The sequence below is a fragment of the Juglans microcarpa x Juglans regia genome, chromosome 6D (genome assembly GCF_004785595.1).
Source record: "Juglans microcarpa x Juglans regia isolate MS1-56 chromosome 6D, Jm3101_v1.0, whole genome shotgun sequence".
Classification (NCBI taxonomy): Eukaryota; Viridiplantae; Streptophyta; class Magnoliopsida; order Fagales; family Juglandaceae; genus Juglans; species Juglans microcarpa x Juglans regia.
The window spans coordinates 4,546,722-4,573,199 of NC_054604.1; the positions used below are offsets into that span (position 1 = coordinate 4,546,722).

The 26,478-nt window shown below is 33.6% G+C and overlaps 3 protein-coding genes across 3 annotated transcripts; 1 reads left to right on the plus strand and 2 right to left on the minus strand.

Annotated features, from left to right (window-relative positions):
- The first annotated feature begins 1,438 nt into the window (after window positions 1-1,438).
- LOC121236213 lies at window positions 1,439-3,152 on the plus strand. The gene is made up of 3 exons (XM_041132752.1): window positions 1,439-1,678; window positions 1,802-1,868; window positions 2,012-3,152. Exons 1-3 carry the CDS (start codon window positions 1,604-1,606, stop codon window positions 2,899-2,901), a joined length of 1,032 nt encoding a protein of 343 aa, XP_040988686.1. The 5' UTR covers window positions 1,439-1,603; the 3' UTR covers window positions 2,902-3,152.
- Window positions 3,153-5,459: 2,307 nt separating this feature from the next.
- On the minus strand, window positions 5,460-8,815 carry LOC121236211 (protein EDS1L-like). Its single transcript, XM_041132750.1, has 3 exons — window positions 8,325-8,815; window positions 6,555-7,361; window positions 5,460-6,335 (listed from the first exon to the last, which is right to left on the minus strand). Exons 1-3 carry the CDS (start codon window positions 8,670-8,672, stop codon window positions 5,619-5,621), a joined length of 1,872 nt encoding a protein of 623 aa, XP_040988684.1. The 5' UTR covers window positions 8,673-8,815; the 3' UTR covers window positions 5,460-5,618.
- A 9,986-nt stretch (window positions 8,816-18,801) lies between these two features.
- On the minus strand, window positions 18,802-24,872 carry LOC121236212 (protein EDS1L-like). The gene is made up of 3 exons (XM_041132751.1): window positions 24,371-24,872; window positions 19,895-20,701; window positions 18,802-19,676 (listed from the first exon to the last, which is right to left on the minus strand). The coding sequence occupies exons 1-3, from the start codon at window positions 24,716-24,718 to the stop codon at window positions 18,960-18,962; spliced, it is 1,872 nt and encodes a 623-aa protein (XP_040988685.1). The 5' UTR covers window positions 24,719-24,872; the 3' UTR covers window positions 18,802-18,959.
- Between the last annotated feature and the right edge of the window lie 1,606 nt (window positions 24,873-26,478).

The following is a 26,478-nucleotide window of genomic DNA, read 5'->3' on the forward strand; positions in this document are numbered from 1 at the left end:
ATATACATATACTTTATATCATAAATCTTAGCTTATACATATATTCAATAGTAGCATATTTACTTGTATATTGGTGTTAGAGTTGGAGCGGATTCTAAAAATTTCAAAGTTAGAGTTGGTGTCAGGATTTTGAATTTCAACCAAAATTTTAACTCTGACAATATTGGTGCTCACCCCTAGGTTATTGTGCGAAAATGCTTTGCTTTAAGTGACCGGAAATTCTTAGACAAGAATCAGGAAAACAATTATATGTAAAAGATTCAGGTGTTAGGAGAAGTGGTAGATTATGTATTAGTTTTACTACTCTTGTTCGAAGTTGTGATTCTTAATAAGATACACTTTACTAATTGGGTTCATCATCCATTCTTTCAATCAACAGTTATATTTGGTATAACATTTCATCTACTCATGATGCAAAGGTGAAAACTGAATAGCTACTCATATTTCTAGATGTATGAAGACAACCATGATTTGATAGGGATTAGTTTGTATAATATTCAGACATTTTTGACACTTTGTATAATATATTTGTAGTGCTTGTTGTTTGTGTATGTTCAATTGGTTTTGTAACTAGGAAGCTCTCTCATATTGGTAAACTTAGTGATTTATATAAAAAAAATTATTATTCAAATCCCTTAAATTTATATGTTTTTCTCAAACCAATCATTAGAATTCAAAAGGTTCCCAACATATCCTTGAGGTTTAGGATATGTTTGAAACTTTTGAATCTCATGTACCCTATCCGCCCATATTCATTGATATAAATATGCAAAACTCAATGAAACCCCCTACATATTTGAGAAATTGAACAGTGCTCATATGACATAGAGTTATCATAGAGTTTGTAAGTACTGCACATTCATTTTGAAAATAAATAAATAAATATGAGATTTATATTAAAAAATTAAATTTTTAATTTTAGACCTCACTTTTTTTTAAAATGAGTGTACAGAATTTACATAACGTATCACTATATGTAACATTACTTATTAAATATTAAAAGAAAGAAATTGAACAGCATCGCATTGAGATCTCGACATGCGAGCTCTTTCTATTGAACATCCTTCCCTCCAGGCTCTAGAACTGGAATGTATCATACTGCATCCCAGAAATTCAAATAAGATTTTGGGGCATTTTGGTAACATGATAAATATATATATATATAGAGCACTTGGACAATGCTATTTTGCCGTCCAGCATTTACCGACACGTCCAGTCTAATTTTTTTTTTACATTTTTTTAATATATTTTTATTTTTTAAAAAAATAAAAAAAAATTATACTAATACATTTAAAATTATTTCTTTAATTATTAAGTAAAAAAAATAATAAAAAAATAAAAAATAATCAGCCCATCAAAACAAGTTAGCAAATCAGGTGGGGAAAGAAACTTTTCCCTAGAGCACTTTGTCCTCTTTTTCAGAATGCGAAAGAAGACCGAACGAAGCAGAGGCGTTTCCGTTATCCAAATATAATATCCTCTCTCTCTCTCTCTCTCTCTCTCTCTCTCAGCTTGCTTGTTCTTTCCCTCTGGCCTCGCGAATTAGGGTTTTGGCAAGCCTCTTTGTTCTTCGAATCTGAATAATAGTACTACTATCTTAGCCATGTTTTCCGATTCAATCACCACCGCTTCGATTTCTTCGGCCCACAACGCCAGGGATTTGGGCAAGAAGAGAAGGGTGAGAGAATTCTGTTCCTCTTTCTATTTTCCCTCATCTCTGTTTTTTTTTTCTTTTCAAACCTGTTTCTTGATTTGCATTTCTGACTTTTTGTGATTTCTTGTTTGAATTTGGGGATTTCAGGCCAACAGGTCCGCCAAATTGAAGCAGTGCAAGCTCGATGCTCGTCGCGAGCAATGGCTTTCTCAATGTATGGCTACGATCTCTTATTCTGTAACCTATAGATGTATGCGTTAAAACTTAAAATGTATTTCTTTGATTTTGCTTATTAATTTATGTTATAAAATCTTCGTTCGTTTAATTGATTGTTTGGAATGAATGATGTGTGTTTAGGTACCGCAAAGAACAAGGAATGCAAAGAAGAGCAAAACAGCGGCGGTCAGTGTCGCAAAGGGGATAAACGTTCGTTGGAGAATTTAGAGATGAGTTCTAGAGGAGAAGAGATGCATGGGTCCATTCATCAATACAGCTATTTCGAGTCGCCGTCGAACAGTCCAACCAGTGCGAATAGTAGCGTCTTGGGCGGTGCCGATTCAGGAACAAACTTCACTGGCAGTAATAGCAGCAGCGGCAGCAGCAGCAGCAGCAGTGGTGGGTCCTGTTCCGGGTGTATTACCGAAGATGAGGAAGGAGGAGGAGAAGATGATGGGTGCTTGGACGATTGGGAGGCCGTGGCAGATGCTTTAGCTGCTGACGACGAAGACAAGCGCCAGAACCTAAACCCGTGTTCCGAATCACCCCTTAAGCGCGACTGCCGTTCCCAATTGGTTTCCCCGCTGGATGGGATGAGCTTAGGAGGTGGGAGTTCGAAGCCAGAGTGTCCTAAAATGGTTTCGGGGGCTTGGGGGAACAGCCGGGCGTGGAGGCCCGACGATGCTTGTCGACCTAATAGTTTACCCAATTTGTCTAAGCAGCAAAGCTTGCCTAATCCAGACCGGCATTATGGCGGAGGGGTTGCGTGGGCTTGTAACAGGGTGCTGCCTGCGCCATCTTCATGTCCTATATGCTATGAGGATTTGGATATCACGGACTCTAGCTTTTTGCCTTGCTTGTGCGGGTTTAGGCTCTGCCTCTTTTGCCACAAGAGGATTCTTGAGGCGGACGGGCGCTGTCCTGGCTGCAGGAAGCCGTATGAAACCATTGTTGAGGCGGAGTCGAGTATTAATGGCGGCAACCCAACATTCCGGATGGCTCGTTCTTGTAGCATGATCGCAAGGTCTTAGGAGGAGTCCATATTTTTGTCGATTATGTATGTTGGGTCTCTCTTTCGCGTGTCTTGTGTGTTCTTGGACTCTGTTTCTTTTATTTTTTTTCCCTGTAGAGGTAGATGCTGGCATGGGGTTATGATCACCCGGGAATTAAGCTACTTCTCTTATGAGTTTGGTTCTTATATGTATGGTGCATCTGGGCTTATGTTGGAATGTGAATAGATAAGGTGGTATAGAAATTCAATACATGAAAGATGATTACAATATGATTTGGCCTTTCTTCTCCATATGCTTTCTTATGTTTCACTCTCCTGTTAAAAGGTAATTGATGTGGATTTAATTGTAACCATACTGTGGTTAGCCCTTCAGAATAAAGGACTAAACGTAATTTTGTTTGAGTTGTATGAAACTTGCATCTTAGTTTTAAAGTTTTATAATTGAATGTCATGTCTTTGGTTATAAGTTATAAACGTTACTTTCCACTGGCCTTAAATTTTTTTCTCAAGTGGTGCTTCATCCATTTAAATATATTGATTGTTGTTTCAGTCTTCATTTTTACCATTTAGCTGAAGGAAGTGTCATTGGCCGGTCAAGCTATCATTCTTGACAGAGAAATGATAGAATATGATCTGAATTTATTCTTTTATTTTGATTGTTCATATATATTTAATTTTATTTTTAATTTTTTTTATTTAATAATTAAAAAAATAACTTTTAATATATTAGTGTATTTTTTATTTCTTAAAAATATAAAAAAATAAAATAAAATAAAATATAAAGATAAATTTGTACAGCACGCCCGACGGGTACTTGCTGGGTGGGCGGGACCGGCACTACTCTGCTCGATATTGCCCGAATTACGTGGGGTTTAAATTGCTGCTTTATGAAAGATTACAGATGTTTTCAGAGAATCACCCGACGTTCTTTCTGACCCATCACACATTTTCAGATTTGTTCTTTTTACATTATCCTACCGAATCTACCCCTTTTATTTTATTTTATTTTATTTAGGGGTGCTTCTGGAGCACAAATTACAAATTTTAATTTTTTTGTTTTTTTAATATTTTTGAAACATATTTTAATATTTTTAAAAAATAATTAATATTATGTAAAAAAAAATTAAAAATAATAAATTAAATACATAAAGGATCAAAATAATAAATAAACTCAACATTTTCTTTTATTTAGTTCCACATTGATTGTTACTCTTTATAAGCCATTTAATCGCCATTCTTTCATCATTTGCTTGATGTGATATTAAATTATTAGATATTGGAATGATTAAGGCTTTGTTTGAAAAGTAAATTCATCTCAACTCATTATTATAATTTTTTTAAATCTCAATACAAAATATAATAAGTAATTCAATTTTTTTAAATCTTAAAATAATAATAATAAAAAAAATAATATTTTAATAATATTTTATCATCTCAACTTAACTCAACTCAATTTAATTTAACATCTAAATACACTCTAAGATTGTGACTAAAGGCTTGTGAATGGTATTATTCGTTGAATTACTCTTCCCACAAGTTTCAACCTGAATAAATTACAAGAGCATGGCGTTAGGATTTTCTTATTTTCTTAATTACTTATGAAAACCAGTACGAATGTAGAAAATAAGAGGATATAGAGTAGGTTTAGACGTTCCAGGGAGAATGATAAAATGAGGAGAGAAGAAAAGAAGGTGAAAACGGAAAACGAGGTAGAGCTGTTCGCTTGCTTATATTTGTAATTGATACTCATCAGCTGAGTTTGTTATCTCCTCTAATAGATGTGAAGAGCCCTGGCATTAATGTCACTAGTCCATCTGGAAAGGAGATCCTTGTTGTGACTACCAGCTTATCTATTTATCTATTTATTTATCCCACTGATGACAATTTAGCTGTGTTCCTTGATTACTATTTCCTTGGTGTTCGTGGTATGACTACGTGGAGAATCAGAAGGCTGGTATGTTGTTCTACAAATAAAAAAATGATTGTTTTTAGTATTTCAAGGTCAATATATATATATATATATATATATTTTATTCTCTGGAGGGGTTGAGGTGCAACATTTTTTTTGCTTGGAGATGGTGAGTAAAATTTTTCTTTTACTTGAATTATTTTTGGCCTCATTGCATGTTGACATTATATGAGGGGGCCTTTGCATGATAGACCAAGATTCAGGGTGGCATCTACGTTTTAGAGTGAAGTTACTTGAGTCACTATGTTTCGAGGTAACGTAGTTTTCTTTTTTCATTGACCTATGATGGATTGTGAATTTTCAGAGTAAACTTATACTCTTCTTACACAACGGAACCCATCCCCCCCCCCCCTCCCCTCTTCTCTCTCTCTCTCTCTCTCTCTCATGTGGCATCAGAAAAAGCTTTAAGCATTTTTTTTTCTCCAATGTAAAGAGAACAGAAACAAATTTAGGTCTTTCACCAAACTATAATTGATTCCCAACTAGTTTGCAGGAGGGTTCTATTGCAGCCTTAGTTTTGTTAGATGAGCTTGTATATTGGTGTGGTGGCAACCAGAATTTTTTTGACTCTGCATCCATGAAGGCACTACTGATTATAAGAAGGATAATTCACAAAACTAAATTCACATTTGCCTTAAAACTGTTGAAGTTCTTTTATTTCTACAAGGAACAGAGAGACTATTTGAACAACATATATTCATAACAGATTTCTTATTTAAAAACAGACAGGCAGGGGTCAGCACTGAACAGCCAAAATCTCTATTTCTTTATCCATTCATGAATCGTGAAAGGCAAGATCTACTCTTATGCTCGTCAGGAAGTTTTTTCCACCACTTCACAAGGGTGGATTCCTCCAAGAACACATCCCTATCCAAGTCGCCGCCACAAATCCATTTATGCACATCTTCTTCTAGCTTTAAAATTCTATCCTTGACTTCTTCAAACCCTTCCCTGCTACTAGTTTTGCTGCGGATCTCCTCTAACTCTGCCCAGAAATTGGATTCTCCACTGGCATCAGTAGCCATCTTCCCAGCATGCTCCCGCCATCTCTGTGTGTATCTGTAACGCTTTGGCCTGCCCCTCTTCATATAGGCTCCTGTGTCTTCGTTCTTGGAGTGTCGATAGTAGTTGGCGATATCCAGGGGCTCAACAAGGCGGCGATACCTCGTTCCAAGCTCTATCCAACCCCTATCACCCTCGAATCCATCTGGGAGTTCATATCTTTTTAACATCTCGATGATTTCATCCCATATACCAGCTAGCTCGAGTCTCTTCACATTAGCGTTGAAGTCCTTGTTGTCTTTTTGAAGCTTGAAGGCATCATAAGATCCTAACTTTTGAAGCCCACTCTTCTCTCGGTAGTCTTCTAGCACCTTCATTGCTTTGTTGATGTATGTCTTCTTCCCATTGATATCATCCTCGTTTCTCCGCTTTCGCTTCTCTAATTCTCCAGCAGCACGAAGACACAGTCTGGCTCTCATGCTCTAAACTCTCATACACAATAAATAAGAACAAATACTAAAAAGCATCTATTGTGATACCAAGATGAATTATCAGTTGCTTCAAAAGCCTAATCTGATAAAATACCAGTATAGCAAGTGAAAGTTTAACATCAAATCCTTTCAAGAGATTCCAGACTATCGAATTTGTTCAAACTCCAATGAATAATTTTGGTAATAACAAGTAAAAGAAAGAGAGCTTACCAATCCAAGGTCATTCAAGGCTGAGTTGAGTGTGGTACTATCACCTCCTACCTCTGCAGACAGTGGGAGGGTTCCCAATTGGTTCAAGTCAAGATTGTGTACATCTTGCATTTGTAAGCTTTCTTGCAGTTCATCTTCATATACAAAATGTTGCAGAAGACTTTTACAGGCAATGTCTACCTCTTGATCAGTTTCCCTGCTCAATTGACAAGAGTAAAACAGTAGCTGCAGAATAGCATCTGGGTTGCTCAACACCACCAATTTTCCGTTGCCAGTGCAGAAGATGTAGGTTCCAAAGGGTTTGTAAGGGCTTAATGATATGAAGCTGGTTGCAGTTTCCAAGAGCAAATTCGTGTTCCCCATGAGTTTGCAGGCAGCATGGCTTGTCATGGCCGATGCATTCCTCATTACAGTTAAAAAAAAATCCGATGCCTGTTGAGTAGTGATATTGCCAAAGTGTTGAAGTGCAGGATTTTTGCATTTTGCGTCGAAGAGTTGCAGGATTGGTGGAATTTTTTTATCAATGGATGGAATAGGAGCAAGCAAGATCCGGGGGACAATGTCATATCTCATGACAAAGTGTTTGAAGTAGGAAGCCCATTTCTCTCGGCTAAGAGCATGTGAAAATATCTGATTACCAGTTAGAGGACATCCAAAAGTCACACAGAGAGGCGATGTATCTTGTCTTATGGAGCATTTTTCCAGGAACCAAAGTGTTGCAAGGATGGCAATTGAACCACCTGTGGAGTGTCCTACAAACACCATTTGCTTCCTCCCTTTCACAGATTCTTGCATGGCCATTTCCACCTGAATTATGTACAACTTGAAGTCAAATACAAGACGTTATATATTTTCCAATTCCATTACAGTTTGTTTCGGTGCTAGCTTAGGATCACTTGTACAGCTCTAAGAACTCTATTCTCTCTTTATAAAATTGAGATTTAGGTTTTTCAGTACATTATGATTTAATTTTCCATTAGGAATAAGTAAGTATCCTACTTTCATACATATTATTTCAAGGATTGCAAAAAAAAAATGTTGCTTTTCATAGTTTTATTTTATGATATTGAGTATAGTTTATAGAATTATTCATAGTTTATATTGTGCCTTTATAATATTATACCGCACATCATTTACATGGTTAAATTTAATTTGTAAGATTCAAATTTTAAAATTTATCTTTCAAATGAAATTATGTCACATAAATAGTATGTGATCTAAAGGCCTTCAAATAGAATTATTCATAGCTTATATTATGTGTTATTATTTATTTTAAAGCATTTCAATGAAGATTATATTATTTATTTCTACACTCCCGAATCCACCTCCCTTCCTTTGGCAAGCTCACTTTTGCCCTTTATTTCTTAGTTTGTGAATTTATCCATTATTATGCATGGTGAAATTTGTTTTATGATAAAGTTAACATCAGAACTCTAATTGAAAGTCTTTATAACACATACTATTCACGTGATATAATTTAATTTAAAAGATAAATTTTAAAATTTAAATATTACAATTTAAATTATATTACCTGAATAATATGCATATAAAGACTTTCAAATAGCTATTAATTAAAAAGACGTATTCATAAGTTCTACAGATATGGCAAGATATGATTGGTAAATGGGGGGATAGATGAAAATAGCAGGCTGCATATGTTTTCCAAAAATAGAACACGTGTCAGCAAATCATTGCAGAATTCACCGTAGGAACCAAAGAAGTGGTGGTAGTTAAAAACAAAACAACAGAGAAGGACCCAAATTATTGTACCTTAGCTCGGAAATCGGAAGCCCCCAAGATCCTCTCCTCGAACCTCCGCTGAAAACCTTGATTAACCATGGCAAATTCATCGTTACCTATACTTCTAAGAGAAGGAAACAGTTCGGTTTTGATCTGGGTTTCTCCAAAAGGTTTTTGAGCAAACTGCCAATCATTTACAGACCAAGATCCGGCAAAGCTGAAAATGAAGGCCGTATAAGTATCCGACGAAGCACGGATTTTCTCAAAAGTAAAGGGGTTCCCTGGAGACTTGTGAGCGTTCATGGCAGAAGGGCAAGCTTTCATAATAAGCTCTTCATCCATTTCTATGATGTCTCCAAGCCTTCCTCCACCAGCCATCGTTTGGAGTTCGTTTATTTCTCTCGCAATTTGTTGGTTCACAACGATCACAGAGCTTGTCTATCCAAACCCACCACGAGTTTCCTGTTACTGAAAACACCCTTTGGTAGGAGACTATATAGCGTGTGAATTATGGCTCTGAGTGGTGAGTTTTTGTCATTAAATTTTAAAGTGCCATTGACCTTTGACTTGCTTTTTCATATTTCATGAAAAAGAAATTTTATTTGAGATAAATTTTACTTGAGAGTTGAATAATATATATTTTTTTATTATCATTTTTATTTTAAAATTTAAAAAGTTGGAGTATTTTTTATATTTTATTTAAAAAAATTTATAACGATTAAATAAGATAAAATGACAAATCATGTCTTAGAATAATTGGTTAATACTTGAAACCCTAAAAGGGTTTTACCCATGACAAATGTATTTTACCCATAAAGTTATTCCTGATCCTCCATTGAAGTGAGTTGCTGAGTGATCAAGATCATATTTTTCGGAAATTTCTTGTTTTGAGGAATCATTGGATGAGTCTGTTAGGTAAAGCTCTATATATTGACCTAAAGATTAATATTACTTATAGTCGTACAGTATGTAAGTGTTGTATAATTATTTTGAAAAATTGAAAAGTCTTCTATTAGAGATTTTTTTTTTTATGTAGATCCTGTATTTATTCATTTTTTTCAAAAAGATTGTACGATATTTGCACACTCTACAAATGTAAATATAATTTCTCTTACTTAAAACTTTGGATTCTTTTCCCAAGTTGGCATAAAAAAATTTTTGCAAAAAATAGTTCACATCGCCATCTTTGTCTTCTGTAAGTTAAATATTAATGATCTTGTGTTTTGGTCTATTCTTGTTCTAAGACATAAAACTTACAAAGTTTCCACTTTAGAACTACTCATACTTTGATGGATTTCTGTTCATGTGCTCTTTTTCTGCATTGCCATCTCTTTTCTACTTGAAAAAGTTTTTTTCCCCTCTTCAATTACACCTTTTATGTGTTTCGAATAATACTACGTACAATCATTTGTTATATAAATATATTGTATTCATTTTGAAAAAGAGTAAAATCTACAATTAAAAAACTTATTTTTCTTATGGGCCATATATTTACTCAATTTTTAAAAGAGGGTGCACGGTACTTGCATACTTTATAACTATAAATATCATTTCTCTTATATTTTTCTCTTCTTTTAAGGGATTGTTTGGAAGAGGTTTCATATCATCTTATCTTATTTCGTTCTCGAACATCACTCAAACTCAAACACATTTCAATTTTAAATATTCAATTTTTTTATCTAATAATTATCTAATCATTACAATTTTCTTAAACTTAAAAAAAAAATATAAAAAATAATTCAATTTTTTTAACTCCTAAAAAGAATATAATTTAAAGAATTATATTATAATAATATTTTAACTTTATAATATTTTTATTTAATTTTTTTCTCTTATTTTTTAAAATCTAATAAAATATCATAACTTAAATTATTTTATTAGTGTTTACAAATTTTTAATCACATCTCGTTATCATATCATTCCTAGTGCCTCCAGATCGAAAGAGGAGAGATACAGAGAAAGGATAGAAAAGGAATATCATGGAGAAGATAAAGGAATTGAAGGAAAGAGTAATGATATACATACAATAAATTATATAATATATTGTATAATAATATTATAAAAGGAGGATATTTTTATAAAATTATATTACTTTTATAATATATTTTATAAAAATATTTCTCATTTAATATATTATTATATAATATATTATACAAAATATTATGTATAGAGTCTCCTCGAAGGGAATATGTTATATCGACGTATGGGACAAAAAGCATGTCGTCAATGGAAGGCAGGTGCTGCGAAAGGTCCTTTGGTTTGGCAAGAACGGGTTAAAGACTCAAAAGACTCAAAACATGGAACTTTCCTGCACAAAGATTAATAATAAATAAATAAATAAAGTGAACAGCTCTCAACTGTCTAGTTTCTCAGATCGTTGGAACTCCAGTCAGAGCTTCCAGTTTGTGAGAAAGCAAGCGATGGTGAGTTATACTATAAAAATTAAAACTTAAATAAAATATTATTTTTAATATTATTTTTATTTTTAGATTTTTTAAATTTAAATTATTTATTATATTTTATTTAAAAATTTAAAAAAATTATAATTATTAGATGAAATAAAATGAATTAAAAGGCTTCTTACATCCAAACAAATCATGAAATTAAAGATGCTGTAAATGTGTTAGTTTAGAGTAATTAATGCAAAATGACCAAGAACTGTAACCATATGACGATACCCCTTGCATAACCCATTTGGTAGGACTAATTCTATCTCGTGCATTTAAAAAACCAAGCTAGAAAGTAGCATCGATCATTGTTGTTGTATTTTATTAAATGTGAAGACGCGGGTTGAAGTAAAATACTTCTGAATAAAATAATTAATTGGTAAACCATTTTACACGTTGATTTATACTAGTTACAAGAAGTAAAGTAAAAATACAAAGAATGAAATTACAAAATAGATGAAATTATAAACAAAGACCTAGTGAAGGACTCAGTAAAATACCGAATAAAATAAACTTGACAAATAAAATTAATACAACAATTATAAATTGTAATACTCCCCCTCAAGATGAAGAGTAAATGGAATGAACTCCCATCTTAGTGATCAAAACAAAGAATTGTTGGTTGCCCAAAGCAAAGTAAGAATATCAGCAAGTTGATGTTGAGAAGTAACATGAAATGTCTTAATTACTCCAACTTGAAGTTTGTCCTGTACAAAACAGTAATCAAGTTTAATGTATTTTGTGCGCTCATGGAAAATGGAATTAGCAATAATATGGAGAGCAGTTGTGATATACAAAACAAATGAGCACTATTACAATGAAAAACATGAAAATCTGAAAGTAAGGTAAGAATCCAAACTATTGACGAAATGTTTGCTTCAGTCCATAAATGGACTTATTTAATTTGCACACTTTAGAGTTTAGACTCCCCCTTAGTATGAAAACAGGAGGAGTCATCATGTAAACTTTCTTAAGTAAGTCAACATGTAAAAAGATATTATTTACATCAAGTTGAATCAAAGACCAATTCTTAACAACAACTATGACAAGAAGTGTATGAATAGTAACCATTTTTGCCACAGGCAAAAAAGTTTTAGAATAGTCCAAACTCTCACGTTAAGTATACCCCTTAGCAACCAATCTTACTTTGTAATGCTCAATAGAACCATCAACTCTATACTTGATTTTATAGACCCATTTACATCCAATGAGCTTTTTCCAATAGGTAAAGAGGTAACAATCCAGATATTATTATTTTCTAAGGCTACAATCTCGGCAATCAAGCATCTCTCCAATGAAAGTGCTCGACTGCCTGATAATAAAACTCAAGCTCTATGTCAGCAGTAATAGCTAAAGCAAAGAATTTGTGTTTAGAAGACAGCCTATGATAAGAAACAGAGTGATGAAGATCATATTGAGTACTTGTTGGTATAGGAACAGAACCTGTGGAATTTCATGAAGAGTGTGCAGTAAGGGAATTGCAATAATAATGCTGCAAATAACTAGGAGCTCCTCTAAGTCTAGATGATTTATGGATAGAAAGAGAAGCAATAGATGGTTGGACTGGTTTAAGACCTGTATGGAGTTGTGATGAAGTGGGAAGGGGTAAATTTGAAGGAAAATAATCCTCAGCAGTAGGTGAAACTATGTCTGGAGGTAAGGAATTTTCAGCAGTAGACAAAGTTGAAGGCACATGATATAGATCAAAATTTGATGTTTGTTTTGGTAAAAACAATGGATCAGAGTTAAAATGCATTGAAGTGGAGTTAGATTGAGAGACAAAAGGTAAATGAACAAAAGATTATAATGAAAAACATGCTTATGAAAAACAACATGTCTTGAAACAAAAATATGTTTGGAAGCAAGATCTAAGAGCTTATAATGCTAAATGGATAACCAAGAAATATACACGATCGTGCTCTAGGATCAAATTTAGATCATGATCTAAGTAGAGAAGATGCAAAACAAAAACAGCCAAAGGTTTTGAGATAATCATAGGTAGGAGGGAATTGAAAAAGTAACTCACAATGTGATTTATTTCCTAAAATAGGTGTAGACAATCTGTTTATGAGATGAGTAGCTGTGAGAATTGTATCTCTCCAAAAAGGAAGAGGCAAATTGGATTTAAATATTAAGGCCCTAGCTGTGTTCAAGATGTGTTGATGTTTACGCTCAACAACAGAATTCTGTTGAGGAGTTTCAATACAACTTAAATGGTGCATAACACCTTTTGATTTAAGAAAGGATGTTAAGAAAAATTCAGTACCATGATCAGTACGAATTTTCTTTTCTTTTCTTTGAAAATGTGTTTCAAGAAGTTTGAAAATTTGAGGAATGAGACAAGAAACTTCATATTTACATTTTAAAATATGAATCCATGTGGCCCTTGTACAATCATCAACAATTGTTAAAAAAAAATTGTAACCTTCAACAGTGGGAGTAAAAAAATGTCCACATCACAGTGAATTAAATCAAATGAAAATGCAGAGAAATGAGGATTATTAGGAAAATGTAATTCTTTTATTTGGTCAGAGGACAAACAAGGCATGAAAGGTCAGTTTCTAACATATCGGGAAAAACTTTATTTAATAATTTCATCCTTGAAACAGAAGGATGACCCAATCTATGATGCCAAAGTTCAAATAAAGCATATCTTGATGACTTTGAACAAGCAACCAATTGTTTAGCTAAATTGGAAGAAGATACACGTAAAGATTGAGAGTCAAGCAAATCACTAGAAGAACAGCCTGATTGTTGCAGAAGGTAAAGGCCTCTTTTGTGTCTATCCACTCAATCAACTTCTAGTGAATTAGGTCCTGTATAAAAACAGCCTGATTGAGAGTCAAGCAAATCACTAGAAGAACAGTCTGATTGTTGCAGAAAGTAAAGACATCTTTTGTGTCCATCCACTCCAATCAACTTCTAGTGAATCAGGTCTTGTATAAAAACAAGATTAGAAAAAAAAAGACAAACAAGAAGTCAGATTTGATGTTAACTTGCTAACGGAAATTAAATTGAAAGAAAAAATTGGAATACAAAGAACATCTCTAAGTATTAAATCCTTAGAAATGTGAATAATGACAATATGTGTAACAGATACACTTAGGCCATTTGGAAGCTTAACTGAGGTGTTAATAACGAATAAAGGAGGAAAAAAAAGATATACATGGAACCATGTGATATGTGGCTCCCGAATCAATAATCCAAGAAGAAGAATCAAGATTAGTAGGTATAACACGAGTAGAAGAAAACACAGATAAAATATAAAAATCAAGATTAGTAGGTATAACACGAGTAGAAGAAAACGCAGATAAAATATAATTTGAACAGAGGAAACTGCATTTGCAGTGTGTTTTGAAATTTCAAAGGGCATAGCAGGATTAGATGATTGAAGCATAGCCAGTAATTGCTAATATTGAGACCCAGTAAATGAAATAGGAGATGTAACCGAAGAAGTGTTGTCAGAGACAACTTGATTGGCCATGGACTGCTGTCGTGGCTTGAACTTGTATCCAGGGAGAAATCCATGTAGTTTGAAACACTTCTCAATAACATGGCCAACAAGACTACAATGCTTGCAAACAGGGCGTTCCTTCTTCAGCACATACTGCACAAATCGATTAGTCTCATATTTAACAGTAAAAGCATGATTCTCATGTGAAGGAACATGAAGAATTGAAATCTCACGCTGTTGTTCCTCTTGTAAGACAAGGCTAAAAACCTTGTTAAGAGGAGGCAACGACTCCATTAATAAAATCTAAGCCCTAACAGAGGCATATGACTCATTTAAACCAACAAGAAACTGAAGTATATGCTCTTGTTGAACATAGCAATTAAGAGTTTAAACAGCTCCACAAGAACAAACCGGAATATGTTTGTAATTGATTAACTCGTCTCAAAGACCTTTCAACTTAGTAAAATAAGCACTAACATTCAACTGACCTTGAGAAAAAGTCGAACTCGACTTTTGTAACTAGAAAATACGGGGGCCATTCTTCTTAGAGAATCGCTCCTTGAGATCATTTCAGATTTTATATGTCGTATTGATGTAGAGAATATTAGCAAAAATCTCAAGCGATACGAAGTTAAGAATCCAAGAGATTACCATGTTATTACATCGTATCCAAGAAGCAAGCATTGGATCGGTTGGATTTGAAGGTTTGAGAACACTTCCATCAACAAACCCTAACTTGTTCATCGATCGAGACCACGGGTGATAGTTATCACCATTGAAAGATTGAGTAATTAGCACAATACCATGACTATCTCCTTTATGAAAGAAGAAGGGAATCGAAGGTTCTACCATCGAAATCGAAGAGGAAGATGAAGAGTTCGAAGCCAGGAGAGAAAATGGGAAAACAATCGCAGTTACGGCGGAAGACTCTAGAATACTAATGATACCATATTAAATGTGAAGACACGGGTTGAAGTAAAATACTTCTGAATAAAATGAATTAATTGGTAAACCATTTTACACGGCTATTTATACTAGTTACAAGAAGTAAAGTAAAAGTACAAAGAATGAAATTACAAAATAGATGAAATTACAAATAAGGACCTAGTGAAGGACTCAGTAAAATACAATAAAATAACACTTGAAAAATAAAATTAATACAACAATTATAAATTGTAATATATTTCTTTAAAGACCTATATTCAAGAAAATAAAAGCAAATAATTTAGTGATCGCGTGGGTAATGAATTTTGAGTAGTGCTGCATGTACATATAATTTTACTTATAATATTCATTTTGTCAATTTTCTTTTTTCTTTTGAAACTCAAATTTTAAATTTAATAACTCTCAACATGTCAATAGCTAACACATGAAGAATTAAATTTTTTATAAGTTTTTTTTAAGTACAATTTGCATTTTTAATGAAATTTTTGCTTTAGCCCATTGAGACATGTTCGTGTAGTTCTAATGACCCATTTGTTGAGTTTGTGGAGTGTTTTGCTAGTATGTCAGTCCAAATTGATGACTTGACCCGACAATGATATCTTATAGTTTTTTGGTGAATTTTTAATGAGGCTTGTGTCATGCTTGGGACAATAGGCTCAAATCGAAGCAAAAACGCCCTCAAAAAAATTATTGGCACTATTTGTGATAAAAAAATGTCTCAGACAAAAAATTCTCTCGATACTTACTCGATAGGTAGCTTGAGTTATTTTTAGAAACATTGGTTTCAAATAACTGGCACCTATCTAAACATTGAAATCCAAACAAAATGTGTGTGTAATGGTTCCTTTGTAGCACTTTTGGTCACAATTTTACAATCTCCAGTCAAGTGTTCCTTTCACGAGCATCGAGAATACAACTAACAAATAAAGTTCCATAAGTATGTACCTTCCTATGAACTGTGCTTCTTGGTTTTTAGTTATATTCTTTTTGGCCTGATGAATCTTAGCATGTTGACATAATATGGGGGTCTTTGCAAGATTCAAGGTGACATCTACCTTTTAGAGTGAAGTTACTTGAGTGGCTATGTATCTAGGTAGAATAGAGAAATTCTTATTGCAGTCTCCATTTGGGGGACTGAGCTTCACTATCCCTCCCCCTTCTGAGTTGCCTAATCCAAAATCCTCCCCTTCTGAAGATTTGTCCCCTCCGAGCAGTGTCCCAAGTTCATCTCCACCAATCTGTCGTCGCCGCTGTCTTGGAGTCAAACCAAGTTTTGAGGCCGGTGAACCAAGTCTAACCTATTGTCCCTAGAGTCCAGCGATTTCTTCTGCCCTAGGATTTGTCCACTACTTGCTCGAATCCGTCGTCTACTTCATCCCTTCTTCAGCCCTAAAAGGTAAAACACCACTCTTACATTTTATGATTTAAATTTTTAGAGAGTCTAAAAGCTTCCTATCTAGGCCAACGGCATTGGATGGTTTTGCCTTGCTGATCAGGAATTTGCAGTTTGTGAGTAGGCTACAATACTTTTTCTGATTTTGAATCTACCTTTGTTTTTAATGATCATGGTTCCCATCTTATCTTTTGTCATTTTGTAATTCAATATGCATATAAATTCGGAGCCATTGCAATTTGGTAATGTTACTACAGACATGCCATCAATTCGGAGCCATTGCAATTTTGAGTAAATACTTATCTTTTCCTGAAGTCTTTCACTTTGTATGCACACAAAGTTATTGTTCTATAACTAACTATTAATTATGGCTTGTTTAACTTAAGTTTAAAATCCTAATAAGCCATATTTGTTTATCAAGCAAGAAATTCTTGTGATGTAGAAAGGTATAGAGAAACTGGTGAATGGGGTATCAAGAAGAAATGAGTTTGCAGTTGTCCTATCATGGATGTCATGATGAAAAGTTATGGGAAAGCAAGATTTGAACTTTATTTTGGAACATTCAATCCGTTAATTTATAGTGAAATTAAAGAATTTTCATTTAGATGACCAAACTTAGTGTTGGCGCTTGTGTGTGTGTATTGACACACACATTGAGACATATATATATATATATATATTGATATTATATTAATATCAATATATATATCTAGGGGGACTGCAATGGGAACTGCATTGCAAGCTTAATGAAACGCAGTGTTTCACTTAAATGAAACACTGTGTTTCATTAGAGGGAAATTGAAACAACCCCCCCCCTCCACACACACACACACGAGGCTACCTATCCCTTCTCTTCTGAGTTCTGAAGTTCCCTCTTCAGTCACTGTCCCAAGTTCGTCTCCACCAATCTCACTGTCGTTACCGTCATCATCGTCGTCGTCGCTATCCCCTCGAGAAACGATTCTGAACAAGTGTAAGTGGAATGTGAGGGAGAAGTTGAAGCATTTTCTAACAGCACCCTTGCCTTCTCAATTTTTTTTTTTCATTTGTTGTTCTGCTTCCCTGTGCCTATAATTTGCTGTTCTGCTTCATTTTTATCACCTGTAAGAAAAGCACCATAGATCAATTATTTTGATGCAAGATGATATCTGTTTGGTTTTTTTATGCAAGATGATATCTGTTTGGTGTTTTGATTCAAGAAAAGAAAATGATTGATTTGATCAAGAGCTTTAAGACAAGTATTGAGATTTGAAAGCAAGAAATGTACAGAAGATGCTACCCAGATTTTACGCATATTCTCAATTTATATATATTTCATTTTTTATGCATATATTTTCAGTGTGCAAGAAATGTATAGAAGATGTTAGATTTTATGTACCCAGATCAGATGATGATGAAATTTTATGAGAATTAATGGTCATTGAATAGAATTTGAGCTAGATGTTAATTGTTAGGATTTGAGCACAAGTTTGCGAGAAATGATAATGAGAGTGAAGAGCTATAAACAAAATCCTTACCTATGGACGAGGCCGATGAGGTTATCCCGTCGATGTTGGAGGAGCTTGGTGGAAGAAGTCGTTGATGGTGGAGGATGGAGTCAACGGGCACAGAGAGGGAAAAAAAAATTCAAAAGCCGTGAATGAAACTCTTTTTCTGGGTTTAGTTTTGAATCGAGGGCACTTTAATCAATTTAATACTTCACACGTGTGGACTGCAAAGGAGTCCCAGTTTTGGGAGTGTATGTAGCATGGCCCATTGAGGTAACATAGTTTTCCTTTTTCATTGACCTATGATTTGGGAATTTTCAGAGTGAAGTCATATTCTTCTTCCACTGCCCCACATCCCCCTCTCTTCTCTCTGTCTCTCTCTCTCACGTGGCATTTGAAAAAGCTTTAGGAAAATGCTACTTTGGCACCTAAATTTGACACCTCATTTTGACACCTCGTATATTGTATTTTATTTTTTAATTTTTTTTACTTAACGGCTAAGGAAGTAACTATTAGTATATTGATATATTTTTTTATATTTTTATAAAATGTTTAAAAATAATAATAAAAAAAAAACTTTAAGCATTTTTCTTTCTCCAATGTAAAGAGAACAAAAACAAACTTGAGTCTTACACCAAACTATAATTGATTCCCAGCTAGTTTGCAGGAGGTTCTATTGCAGCCTTAGTTTTGTTAGATGAGCTTGCATATTGGTGTGGTGGCAACTAGGATTTTTGTGACTGTGCATCCATGAAGGCACTACTAATTACAAGAAGGATAATTCACAAAACTGAATTCACATTTGCCTTAAAACTATTGAAGTTCTTTTATTTCTACAAGCAACAGAGAGACTATCTTTGAACACCAGATATTCATAAATTTCTTATTTAAAAACACATAGGCAGGGGTCAGCACTGAACAGCCAAAATCTCCATTTCTTTATCCATTCATGAATCGTGAAAGGCAAGATCTACTCTTATGCTCGTCAGGAAGTATTTTCCACCACTTCACAAGGGTGGATTCCTCTAAGAACACATCTCTATCCAAGTCGCCGCCAAAAACCCATTTATGCACATCTTCTTCTAGCTTTAAAACTCTATCCTTGACTTCTTCAAACCCTTCCCTGCTACCAGTTTTGCTATGAATCTCCTCTAACTCTGCCCAGAAATTGGATTCTCCACTGGCATCAGTAGCCATCTTCCCAGCATGCTCCCGCCATCTCTGTGTGTATCTGTAACGCTTTGGCCTGCCTCTCTTCATATAGGCTCCTGTGTCTTCGTTCTTGGATTGTCGATAGTAGTTAGCGATATCCAGGGGCTCAACAAGGCGGCGATACCTCGTTCCGAGCTCTACCCAACCCTTATCACCCTCGAATCCATCTGGGAGTTCGTATCTTTTTAACATCTCGATGATTTCATCCCATATACCTGCTAGTTCTTGTCTCTTCACAGTAGCATCGAAGTCCTTGTAGTCTTTTTGAAGCTTGAAGGCATCATAATAGCCTAACTTCCGAAGCGCACTCTTCGCTCGGTAGTCTTCTAGCTCCTTCATTGCTTTGTCGATATCCGTCTTCTTCCCATTGATATGATCCTTGTTTCCCAGCTTTCGCTTCTCTAATTCTCCAACAGCACGAAGACACAGTCTGGCTCTCGAGCTCTAAACTTCCATACAGAATAAATAAGAACAAATACTAAAAAGCATCTATTGTGATACCAAGATGAATTATCTGTTGCTTCAAAAGCCTAATTTGATAAAAACCAGTATAGCAAGTGAAAGTTTAACATCAAATCCTTTCAAGAGATTCCAGACTATCGAATTTGTTCAAACTCCAATGAATAATTTTGGTAAAAACAAGTAAAAGAAAGAGAGCTTACTAATCCGAGATCATTCAAGGCTGAGTTGAGTGTGGCACTATCTCCTCCTACCTCTGCAGATAGTGGGAGGGTTCCCAATTGGTTCAAGTCAAGATTGTGTACATCTTGCATTTGTAAGCTTTCTTGCAGTTCAACTTCATATACAAAATGTTGCAGAAGACTTTTATAGGCAATGTCTACCTCTTGATCAGTTTCCCTGCTCAATTGACAAGAGTAAAATAGTAGCTGCAGAACAGCATCTGGGTTGCTCAACACCACCAATTTTCCGTTGCCAGTGCAGAAGATGTAGGTTCCAAAGGGTTTGTAAGGGCTTAATGATATGAAGCTGGCTGTAGTTTCCAAGAGGAAATTCGTGTTCCCCATGAGTTTGCAGGCAGCATGGCTTGTCATGGCCGATGCATTCCTCATTACAGTTATAAAAAAATCCGATGCCTGTTGAGTAATGATATTTTCAAAGTGTTGAAGTGCAGGATTTTTGCATTTTGCATCGAAGAGTTGCAGGATTGGTGGAATTTTTTGATCAATGGATGGAATAGGAGCAAGCAAGATCCGGGGGACAATGTCATATCTCATGACAAAGTGTTTGAAGTAGGAAGCCCATTTCTCTCGGCTAAGGGCATGTGAAAATATGTGATTACCAGTTAGAGGACATCCAAAAGTCACACAGAGAGGCGAGGTATCTTCTCTTATGGAGCATTTTTCCAAGAACCAAAGTGTTGCAAGGATGGCAATTGAACCACCCGTGGAGTGTCCTGTAAACACCATTTGCTTCCTCCCTTTCACAGATTTTTGCATGGCCATTTCCACCTGAATTTTATACAACTTGTAGTCAAATACAAGACGTTTTATATTTTCCAATTGCATTACAGTCTATTTCGGTGCTAGCTTAGGATCCCTTGTACAGATATAAGAACTATGTTTTCTCTTTATAAAGTTGGGATTTAGGTTTTTCAGTACATTATGATTTAGGCCTAGTTTAGGAAGGTATTCTTAGGTTTTCTCAGGTATTTTGAGAATAACTCACTACAATTCATTATTTTATTATTACTTTTCACCTACTTTTCACTACTATTCACTATTATTCATTATTTTTTTAATTATTTTTTTACTACTATTCACAGAATATTTACCCCACTACCCAAACACAACCTTAATTTTCCATTTGGAATAAGTAAGTATCCTACTTTCATATAGTCATTCTTAAGGATGTAACCGGTCTGGTCCGGTCCCATTTTAGACAAAATTTTAGATCGAACAGAACCGGTATGCATCAGTTTTGCATTTTCTAAAACCGATTACGCACTGGTTATCCTCCTAAACCGGTACCTCCGATTTTACCAGTTTCCAGTCAAATTCAATCCGATTTTTCGATTTTAATAAAATGCAAATTTATCATAAAAATCTGTTTATTAAAAAAAAAAATTGCTTTACTGTTTTATTAAAAATCTATTACTATTTACAAAAATCTGCTATGTAAAAAAAAAGTTGCTATAAAATATCTGCTTTATAAAAAGTGGAACAAAATGGAAGATGTCAGTATAGCCCCCAACAGATTCTTTTTTTTTTTTATATATATATATATATAATTAAAATCAGAACATGCCCCAACAGATTCTAAAAGTCAAGTAAGATGTCATATAAGGGCTTAAATGACCAACAAATTCTATAAGTGAAAAATAATGCCCCAAGTCTGCAATAGACTATTGATCTTCTTATATATCCTAAAAATCTAACAGCTTCACAATAACAAAGATTATATATATTAGAGAGTAAGAGCTTCACAAAACAATCTAACAAATGATAAATTAAGTCTCATATGGATTTTTTGTTCCTCAATCATCTAAGGTGTTTTCAAGGCTAACATCTATGTTTTTTGCATGCACAGAAAACAAGTGACACCATGCATGCAAGACATGGAATACTTTTATTTGGTTGCAGTGAAAAATACATTTGGGTTTGTCTAACTTACTAGTACTCTTCACTTGTCAGGCTATTCATTTCCCCTTAATGCAATTTTATAATTTTACTATGTGTTGATAGATTTATATGAGTATTTTACCCCAATACTTTGTGCTGCATGATGATGAATTTGGACACATGACAGTTTCCTTATGAGATCAACAAAAGATGACAGTACACACACTCATTTGCAAGAGCATTATAGATCAATAAAATCAATGATAGTACATACTTTGTGCAGGATACACACGAAACTTCCGATTAATAAAATCAAGAAAATCAATTAAATCTACGGGAGGCAGGAGCATACCCACATCCCAATTTCAAAATACATCAAAAATCACAAAAGGACCAACAAACAATAGCGATTCAAAACTAGAACCAACACCATCAAAAGATTAAAAACCATAGAGAGAAAGAGAGAGAGAGACAGTACCAATCAGAAATAAGCAAAAATATGCGACGAAGGGGATAAAGAGAACTTCGACGGAGTCACAGATGTGTCAAAGGGGCTGGAGGAGGGGGGATGCGACAAAGGGAGGGCTAGGGTTTTTGCCTTTCTAGGGAGGGGGGAGTGAAAGTGAAAACTGAAAATCGAGGGAGCTCTTTCAGATTGGGAGAGGGGGAGGGAGGGGAGGGGGCTGAAAACTAACGTTGAAAATGCGCCATTTGAATTGAAATTTGACCCAAACAGAACCGTTTCAACATTCGGTTTATTTAAAAAAAAAAATTGAGCACGCAGCTCAGTTTCAAAATTCTCCCCCTCCTGGACTTAAACAGCACTGTTTAGGTCCTGTTTTATACTAAACAGCACTGTTTGGTGTTTGGCATAGGAGGTATAGTGTTATTCTTTTATCTTTTAGGCACATAATTTAATTTAAAAAATTATTTAAATTACTAAAATTAAAATTAAGTAAACTATTCAATGTGTATTATTTAATTAAGTGATTAAAAAAATAATTAATTATATTTATATTTATGATATTAATTGCTAATTTGTTACTAACTAGAGTATTAATATTATGGATCTATGTTAATTGTCAATTATTAAACTTTTTAGTTTTTACATTTTGTATATGATTACATTTAGTTAATTACATTAATATTTGTAATTGATTTATACTAAATAACTATAGATTATACCAATATTAATAGTGATATCCATATTATACATAATTGTAGACTTGTAGTGAACTTAATATGTTAGTGAACTTAATACTAACATATTAAGTTAACTATACTATTAGTCTGTTATACATATATTGTGATGTAACTCTAATATATTATAATGATATTAGTATTAGTTATAGTGATTTAGTATAACTATATTGATATAACTATAACTATAGTCTATATTAGACTATTAACTATATATTAGTATTAGTTATAAACTTATATATTAGTATAGCTATATAAATTATTAGACTATATAATAGTATTAATATTAGATTATTAGTATAGTTATATATTAATATTAGTTATAAACTTATATATTAATATAGCTATATAAATTATTAGAATATATAATAGCATTAATATTAGTCTATTAGTATAGCTAATATATTAGAATTAGTTATAAATTATATATTATTATAGCTATATAATATATGATCAATTAAATTTTTATTTTTAAGATTAAACTTTTATTTTATAATAACATTATCTTATATATAATTATATTAATAGCATATGATCAAAATAATTACAAATGTTTATATTTAAGATTAACATTTTATGTTATAATTTATAAATTATAATATGAAATTATTTCATATATGATATATAATTATATATATTATATATAAATTTTTTGTATAATATTAATTTTGTATAAAACATATATAAAAAATATTAATTTTTTTTTTTTTTATCGACTAGTTTGGTCCGGTCTGAGAAATCGTAAAACCAGAACTAGACCAGTTTCGGCCTATTTGCACATTACAAGAACCAGTCCTGGACCAGACCAGTTCAAAACCGGTACAACCGGTCCAGACCGGGTTTCTAGTTTAAATTTACACCCTTAGTCTTTTTATTATGAAGAGGTTTAAGTTTTTTTCATACATATTATTTCAAGGATTACAAAAAATTGTTCCTTTGCATAGTTTATACTTTATTTCTACACTTATTATCCCCAATCCACCTTCCTTAGGCAACCTCTCTTTTGTCCTTTATTGCTTAGTATCTGTGAATTTATTACATAATTATGAATAGTGAAATTTGTTTTATGATTTGTTAACATCTGAGTTAATTACATAATCCAAATTGCTAACCAATTCAACAAAGAATCCTATACGTACTACTTTCAGCTATTAATTAACAAGGCGTATTCATAAGTTCTGCAGACATGGCAAGATATGATTGGTCAATGGGGGGATAGATGAAAATGGCAGGCTAGCTGCATATTCTTTCCAAAATTAGAACATATACATGTCAGAAAATCATTGCAGAATTCACCGTAGAAACCAAAGAAGTGGTACTTAAAAACAAAACAACAGAAAACGACCCAAATTATAGTACCTTAGCTCGGAAATCTGAAGTCCCCAAGATCTGCTCCTCGAACCTCTGCTGGAAAGCTTGATTAACCATGGCAAATTCATCGTTGCCTATACTTCTAAGAGAAGGAAACAGTTCAGTTTTGATCTGGGTTTCTCCAAAAGGTTTTTGAGCAAGCTGCCAATCGTTTATAGACCAAGATCCAGCAAAGCTGAAAATGAAGGACGTATAAGTATCTGATGAATCACTGATTTTCTCAAAAGTAAAGGGGTTCCCTTGAAACTTGTGAGCGTTCATGGCAGAAGAGCAAGTTTTCATAATAAGCTCTTCATCCATTTTTATGATATCTCCAAGCCTTCCTCCACCAGCCATCGTTCGGAGTTCTTTTGTTTCTTTTGCAATTTGCAGGTTGACGACGATCACAGAGCTTTTCTATTTTAAGCCGGAGCTCCAAGGAACGAATCATTTTGAACTTACTGAAAACACCCTTTAGTAGGAGATTATAGTGTATGAAGTATGGCTCTGAGTGGGGAGCTTTTTTGTCATTAAAGTTTAGACAGACATTGACCTTGACTTGATTTTTCTTTTCCTGTATTTTTTTTTTTTAAAAAAACCCTACTCTCACCAACCTAAACTTTGCTTGACTTGCCTTGAGAATAATTGGAGAAGACTTGGAACCCTAAAAGGGTTTTACCCGTTCTTTTCCTCCAATAAAGTGCATGATGAGTCGTCGAGTGAGCAAGGACGACATATACATCTTTCTCGGAAGTTTCTTGTTTTGAGGAACCAATGGACGAGACTGTTGGGTAAAGCTCTATACGTACAATATTGACTTAAAACTTCGGATTCTAATTTTCCAAGTTGGCATAACAAACTTGTCATCTGAAAGTTATATATTAATGAGAAAATACCTCCATGCTTGACTTGTGTTTTGATCTGTTCTTATTCTAAGACATAAAACTTATAAAGTTCCCACTTTAGAACTACTCATACTTTGATGGATTTCTGCTCATGTGCTCTCTTTGTCAGCATTTTCATCTATTTTCTACTTAAAAAGTTTTTTTCCCTATTCAATTACACCCTTTATGTTTCTATCTTTTCTTCGAAGTGCCTCCATAATCATGGTCAGATTGAAAGAGGAGAGATACAGAGAAAGGACAGGAAAGGAATAGTCATGGAGAAGATGAAGGAATTGGAGTCATGTATATCGATCGACGTGTAGAACAAGAAGCATGTCGTCAATGGAAGGCAGTGCTAAGAAAGGTCCTTAATTTGGTTTGGTAAGAACGGGTCAAAGACTCAAAACATGGAACTTTTCAATACAAATATTAAGGCTTTGTTTGGATGTTCAATTACTCTCAATTCATCTCAACTCATCATTACAACTTTTTCAAATTCTAACACAAAATATAATAAATAATTCAAATTTTTCAAATTTCAAAATAATATTAATATTAAAAAATAATATTCTAACAATATTTTATCATCTCAACTCTACTCACTTTAACATTTAAACACACTTTAAGACAATAATAAATAAAGTGAACATTAATTCTTCGTAACAAGAAACTCCAACCAGAACTTGCATATTAAGAATATAATAAAATCTATATCTTTTCATCTGTTTAACTTTTGAAGACAAGTAAAACTTTTTATTTGTAGGAAAGTAAATAATTAATGAAGTCATCTGTTATATCCATATACAGATGACTTAACATAACCCATATTAGTACGAATAATTCTATCTCGTGCATTTAAACACCAAGCTAGCTAGAAGGCAGCATCGATCATTGTTATTTTATTTCTTCAAAGACATATATATATATATATATATAGGTCTATATATATATATATATATATATTCAAGAAAAATAAAAGTAATATTGTGCACATCTAATAGCGAGTGAAATCATCAATTGTCTTACAAGTTTAAGTTGATAAGAAGATGTAAATTTTGTTATTTATTTTATATCTTAGCACTCTCCCTCACGTATGGGTTAGACTCTCTCTTAATAGGTGGCTCAACATATAGAGTATTTAATTAAATATGATAGAGTGTAGAGTTAAAATTCGAATTCAGAACTTCTGCTTTGATATCATGTGAAATCATCAATTATTTTAAAAATTTAAAC